General features: G+C 59.7%; 1 protein-coding gene across 1 annotated transcript in view; it reads right to left on the bottom strand.

The window, feature by feature from the left end:
* Positions 1 to 2661: 2661 nt before the first annotated feature.
* Positions 2662 to 6491, bottom strand: part of S100A14 (S100 calcium binding protein A14) — a 4650-nt gene continuing 820 nt past the window's right edge. The window contains exons 1-4 of the mRNA XM_084613454.1: positions 5732 to 6491; positions 5250 to 5456; positions 3383 to 3529; positions 2662 to 2898 (exon numbers count right to left, since the gene is read on the bottom strand). The exon at positions 5732 to 6491 is cut by the window's right edge and continues 820 nt beyond it. Coding sequence (XP_084469580.1) covers positions 2776 to 2898; positions 3383 to 3529; positions 5250 to 5282 — 303 coding nt within the window. The 5' untranslated portion in view covers positions 5283 to 5456; positions 5732 to 6491 and the 3' untranslated portion in view covers positions 2662 to 2775. The remainder of the gene's footprint in view (positions 2899 to 3382; positions 3530 to 5249; positions 5457 to 5731) is intronic.

Here is a 6491-nt window from a genome sequence, read left to right as displayed (position 1 = left end):
CTGCGAAAACACCCATCAGTCAATCATGCAATTGCAGGGTTCACATAGGACCACAAGGGAAGGGTCAGCTCAGTGGGCGAAGGAGGGTGCCTCGGCGGGATCTCAAACCAGACAGCCACGGGGATGGGGATGTTCCCCACTCGGACGCAGTTGGAGTGGCTCTGCTCTTCCACAACCTAATTTTGCAGCCAGGGGCCCCATCCAGCTCCCCACAAACACCAGTGAGGGGGTGGGAGCTGTGGCTGGCCAAGGACGATTCAGCCTCTCATCCTCCCCAGCCAGGACCCAGTTGACCCAATGTGGGCTTGGCGCAGGTTGTTTATTCTGGTCAGTGCTTTGCCCCCCGGTTGCCACATGAGAGCTGGGCACAGCTCCGAGGCCTCAGGTGGCAGACACCGGGCACCTTGCTGGGTCTGGGCCCCGTGTGGGCGGGGTCGGGCCCCTGAATTCCACCCGGGGCATGAATGACCCTGAGACACGGCAGGAACCGGCACCTCTGCTGGGCTCCATGCTGAGAACACCCAGAGCACCGGGCATTACACGGCTCCCCCCTCCGATGGCCACAACCATCAGGACTGGGCGTCACTGGAAACTCGGCTCCCGGCCCCACCTCGGAACGCAGCCCCCAGGGCCCGAACCTTACTCGCCTGCAGCTTGGAACTCAGGTCCCTGGACGTGGTTTGGAAGATGGGCCCCAGGCTCGCCCGTCCCATCTCCAGCCCCAGACCCTGCCCCTGTCCTAGGGCAGACCCAGACCCCGCCCCCATCCTAGCTCAGATCCAAACCCCCCCATCCCAGCTCAAGCCCAGACCACCACCCACAGCTCAGGCCCAGACCCTCCCCCCCACATCGTAGCTCAGGCCCCATGCTCCCCCTCCCAGCTCAGGCCCCGACCCCCAGCTCCCAGCTCAGGCCCCAGGATGCCCTCCCATGGAGCCAGCGAGCCGACCTGCAGCCTGGGTTTTGTTCCCTGGCTGAGGCTGGGGTTACCCCGCCGGGTCCCTCCCCGGGCTCTTCCCCCCGCGCCGGGGATCCTGCTGCGGGCTGGGCTCTGTGCTTCCCGCTCGCCGACACAGACCGGAGAACGGGGCCACGGAGATTTTTTTTCCAGTTGTTTCTTTTATTGATTTATACAAAAACCTTAGCAAGCGACACAAGCGGCTGCCGGACCGGCTGGGGGTGGCAGGAGGGGGAGGTGTTTTCTCCCCAGTCCCAGGGGTAACAGTCCCAGCTCAGGGAGGAACGCTTAATACCAATAATACTGTGCCCCGTGTCTGGAGCCTGATGGTCCCCTCCCCCCGATGGGCTACAAACCGAGGTGCAGAGGAGGGAAGGGACTGGCAAGGCCAATGGCAGAATCAGGAGCAGCACCCAGACGTCCTGGCTTACCGCAGGTCCCCCGCTCTAACCACTAGCCTGAACTGCTAGAGCTGGACTAGAACCCAGGAGTCCTGACTCGCAGCCACCCCCTGTGGTCACCACTGGCCTCTGCTTCCTTCCAGTGGAAAGTTCAACCCCCACCCCCAGGATGCGCCTCGGTGGGGTCTGGGGTCAGGGTTGGTGTCAAGCGTGTCAGGGGTCCATGGAGAGCAGGGACGCTGGGGTACGCAGTGCCCCTCCCACCCCGCAGAGCCGTCACGTGCTGGGGCTCTGTTACAATTCTGAGTGTCCAGTTGTCGGGGTGGGGGGCGCTTGGGGGTGTTGCATGCTCGTCGTGCTGCAGCGGGGGGTGGGTCATGCTGCAGGGGGGTCTCCCACCCCTCAACCCTGGGACCACAGTGTCAATCTAAAGAGTCGGGGTAGCCCCCTCAACATGGAGCCAGCTGAACCGGTAGCTGAGCCCCACACTCCATAGACAAATCAAAGATCCCAGACACACAACAGCCTCATGTCACACCCCGAGCTGCCCTCCACCCCTCCCTGCCTCCCACCCACCTAGAGCCCTGGTCCCATACCTAACCCCAGCTCCTGGCTCCCTCCCCTCTCTTTTCAGCCCCCTCTCCCCGTAGGCTTGAGTAATAGTTTCCACCCGATGCAGTGAGCTGCCCCAGGGTTGGCAGGGCCAGGTGGCTGTCAGCCGCTTCCCAAACGCCCCTCCCTGGAGATTGGCAGCGACCTGTAGGAATGGAGGGGCCAGTGCCCAGCTCTGAACTGCTCGGGGCAGTGATCCAAGGAGAGATCCTGGAAGAGGAGGAGGGGAAGGTACCAGGGCTGGGCAGATGGAACCACAGACTCTAAAGGTTCTGGAGTAAAGTAGCTAAACCCCCTGCACTTTAAGGTACCAGAGCTGGGGGGAACCCCCCCAAGAATGTCAAGGTTCTAGAGCAAAAGAGCTAGAAAATGGCACATTTTAAGATTCCAAAACTGGCAAGGTTCAAATCTAGGGCTTAAAGTTCCTCCACTAAAGGGATCGATGTCTGTGAATTTAAGTTGCCAGCGCTGGAGGACAACACCCCCCCCACCCCCCCACCCCCCAGCATTTGTAGGTTCCATCGTAAGGGTGAATGAAAAGCTTCTAGAGCAGGTGAGCAGAGGGGAGGGAGGTTTCTAGAGCAGGCAAGATGAGCCCCAGACTGAAAAGGTTCCAGACTCAGAGGAAGGGAGAGAGAGCCCAGAATGAAGAGGTTCCCGAGCTGGGGGAAGGAGAGAGGAAACGTGCCGCAGGAGGATTAACACTGCATTTTCAACACAACACATCATGGCTGACAGTCTTGCTCGCTCGCTCTCCATGCAGATGGTCTGAGGCCTCACGGTCTGTGTCTCCCCTCAGGCCTGTTACTTCTTCACTCGGCAGCCTTTGGCTGCCTCCCCGATGATGGCCCAGTACTCGCCGAACTCCAGCTTAGCCTCATCAGGGTCCCCAAGGCACTCGATCTTCTCATCCAGCGAGCAGACATGCTGTGAAGGAGAGTGGGGCGAGCCATCAGAAAGCAGCAGAGACCCTGGGTGTGGGGAGCAGGGAGCCACCCACCCAGATGGGAAGGGGGATGGGAAGAGGAGGTGCAGTGAGGGAGGATGTTGTTGGGGTGGGTCTGCTGGAAGAGATGGGGGCGCAATATGGTAGAGGTAGTGAGGACGCAGCAGGATGGGGCTGTTGCTCAGATTGTGGGGTTCAGTGGGGAGAGAATGTTGCATTGGGATCTTGGGGGGCAGTGGGGTCAGGGTTCGTAACACCACCTCAACTTAGTGGGCAGCCATGTCCCCCACCCTGCTGCATCACCCCCACTCCACCACGCATGGTCCCCCCTCCCTGCGGGATTTCACCCCTGGCGCTCTCCACCGTGGCTCTGCTCCAAACCCTGGACATCAGTGGCCTGTCCCAAGACCGACAACCTTGCAGCCCTGCTGCGGGGTGGGGGGCGGTGCTGAGGGTTCCCCTTACCTGCGATAGCTGAGGCAGCTGCTGCACCACCAACTCCCTGAGCTCGTTGGGGGTCAGGCACTCCTTTCGCCCCTTCACCGCGTAGCGGTGGAAGTTGTTGATCACGATCTCGATCGCCCTCTCCACGTCGGTTAGCTCCTGGCTGTCCTAGAGCCCACAGGCAGGAGGGGGAGACGTTTAGCGGGGGAGGAAGCAAGGAGGCCCAGCTGTGACGCAAGAAGCGGCTCGAGACCAAGGGAGAACACCCCAGCCCCACTCGCTGAGATCCCGGGGAAGATCAAAGGCTGCCCAGATCCCACATCAGCCTGGCTGAGCGATCTGGGGCTGGCTCTGCCTCTTCCCGGGAACCGCAGTGGATCAGCTCAGTGCTCCGTCTAGGCTGGCATCTCCCCACCCTGCCGCACCACAACCAATGGTCCATCTTCTCTGACACCCCTCCTCCATGTCTCACCAGAACCATGGCCCCCCTGGTCAATGGAGCTAGTTGACACCAGCTGAGAATGGTCCTACCTCCTGCCAGACCCAAATGAGAAACGCTGTCCACCTCGTCCAGCCTGTTGTCCCCAGCAGTGACGAGTGCTCGATGCTTCGCCTAGCTGCTTCAGGACTCTGCCAGGAGGGAAAATTCCCACCTGCCCACCAGCTGCTGATCAGCTTTGCCCTGAAGATCGAGAGCTCCTATCCTAGCTCCTTTCTAAGCAGACGTGGTTCCATTGGTCTGCTGCCAAGAGCTGCACCCAGAATTGAGACTGGATCCTTCTGGCTCACTGTACAAGTAGCAGATGGATCAGTCCCCATAGGGATGTTGGTGCTCATCTGAAATGGGTTTTAGCTTCACCCATGAGTAGGGCACCTAGTATCTACCAAACAGAGCACAGCACAGTCGTCCTCTCTTCCCCCCAGGAGGCTGAAATGGGGGGAGGGGAGCAGTTAAAGATGACCACATTTACATCCCTCGGAAGGTTTATCCAGAATTTCTTCTGCCGCTCTCACGAATTCCCCAAAGCTGCATGTCAAGGGAAGAGCTGCCGCAGTTTGCTCCAGCATGGAGGTTCTCCCCTTTACGCACAGCTAAGCCCGTATCTACCAACTAAGGGGTTAGCTATTAAAAATGACAGACCTTCAGAACAGCTTTGAGCAGGTCTCCTACAGGGACCTGATCCTTCCTAACAGGAGCTCAGATCAGGGGAGTGGCCAAATCCTCAGCTGGTGTAAATCAGCATGGCTCCTGGCCTCAGCACTGATCCCAAGGCTCTGGGAATAACCCTCCCATTGGAGCGCAGAGCAAAGCAGGAGACTTTCAAGGTTGTTTCCTTTGTTCCTTTGGTTAGTTTAACAGTTGCTGAAACAACTTTTAAACCAACCCAGAACAATGTGACCTTTAGCTTTGCAAGAGCTGGGAAATGCCCCCTGATTTGCCGTGCTTTCAACTGGCCCACGGCAGCCTGGGAGCCCTGCTCTGCGTGGGACTCACGAGAAAACAGCGTCTCAGATTTAAACAGGTATCTAGATGCTGAAGATACTTGAGACCAGACCCTCAGAATAGCTGATCCAGAGCCCACTGGAGTCCGGGGGGTCTCTCCACTGGTTTCAATGGACTTTGGATCAGGCCCCTAGAGAGTTCCTTTTTTCATCCTGACGTCACAGGAGCTAGAGATGGGAAAGACCCCAGAAGTCCCATCTCCCTGAGCCAGGGCAGGACTGTTCCCAGTGCACTGCTGGTCCCAAGTGCAGGTGAGGATCCGGGTCCCTTCAGATACATCCTCCAGAAAAGCGCCCTGCACAGCCAGAGGGATCCCACAAATTCTCCCCATGGGACACGGGATGGCGCAGGGCGCGCTAAGGAGCTAATGGCTCTTTCATTGACCTTGCGCTTCTTGTGACAGTGACACTGGCCCATGCTGCCTCTCTCCGGCACTCCGGTTCCTTGGCTCTCTCTCCTGCTTGGCTTTCCCGTGAGATGCTGCTGGGAGCGGTGCAGGGGGTGGACCCGGGCTCCTCCTATGATCCAAGCTGAGTCAAGGCGTTGGGTGAACTCCCAAGAGCTGGCTTCACATCAGGTGCTGGGGCTTTGCTGGTGTGGGAGAGAGAAGGGGGGAAAGTCCCCAGTTAGTTCGCAGCTCACCCCTGATCTTCCCTCCGACACTGGAGTTTTAGATCTCAGGGCAGCAAGGAACGGCACTCTGGGATCGCAGGGAGCTGCTGAAACATGTCCCATGCCTCTCCCCTCGCAATGTGTTGGGGCAGAGCCAGAGGGGAGCATGTGAGGGAGGCTGGGGGGGGATACCCAGCAGGTGCGATCCCCCAGCCAGAGTCAGGAAGGGGCTGGGAAAGGAAGAGGCCACTTACCTGCTCCAAAGGCTCTTCTGGGACAGGACGGGGCGGGCCGGTCCCCCGCCGGGTTTTATACCGCCAAGAGGTGTGAGTGGGAGACACCTCACCAAGGTATCCGCAAGTTATGGCTGTGGTGCAAGGTGTCTCATTTCATAGCCTGGCACGGGGCCAGCGTGGGGCCGGGGCCCCTCCCACTCCACGGCCAGGTTTGCCATTCCCAGCCCGAGTCACCACCCAGCACAAACAGTACGAGGGACACGGGACGCGCCAGCTTGTGGGGGCAGCTCACCTGCCCCCACGCCCCCACTGCAGAGACACAAAGGGGAACCTGGGAGCTGGGCCCTGGCCGGCTTCGAGTCCAGCGCCCCGGCCGTGAGCTAGCCTACGCTGGCAGAAGGCGTGTTCCTGGCGTGCAGCCGGAGGCCCTGGAGCCGGGATTTCGTCAGTTTTCCCTAGCGAGGTGGGTGGGGCTGGCTCAGGATGTGAATGGGGGACCGCTGGGGCCAGGCCAGGAATGGCCAGCAGGGCTGGGCGATGCTGACCCTGAGGAAACCTAAAACTCAGAGCCACTTGTGTTCACTGAATAGCCCCTTCCGCCTGGGTGTTAGCCCCCACGGCCTGGCCAAATACCAGCGTAAGTGACTGCAGCCAAGCTAAAACTCCCACATACTTTCCCGGGGCTAAGGAGTCTTCCTGTCCTGTCCTAAGCTGCTCTGGCATGGTGTGTTCTGAGGGGCTGGTAACCAGCTGCTGCCTCCACCCCAGAGACAGCTGC

The sequence above is a fragment of the Lepidochelys olivacea genome (genome assembly GCF_965140295.1).
Source record: "Lepidochelys olivacea isolate rLepOli2 genome assembly, chromosome: 24".
Classification (NCBI taxonomy): Eukaryota; Metazoa; Chordata; order Testudines; family Cheloniidae; genus Lepidochelys; species Lepidochelys olivacea.
The sequence above is the reverse complement of the archived record's forward strand: the minus strand, read 5'-3'. Positions and strand labels throughout refer to the sequence as shown.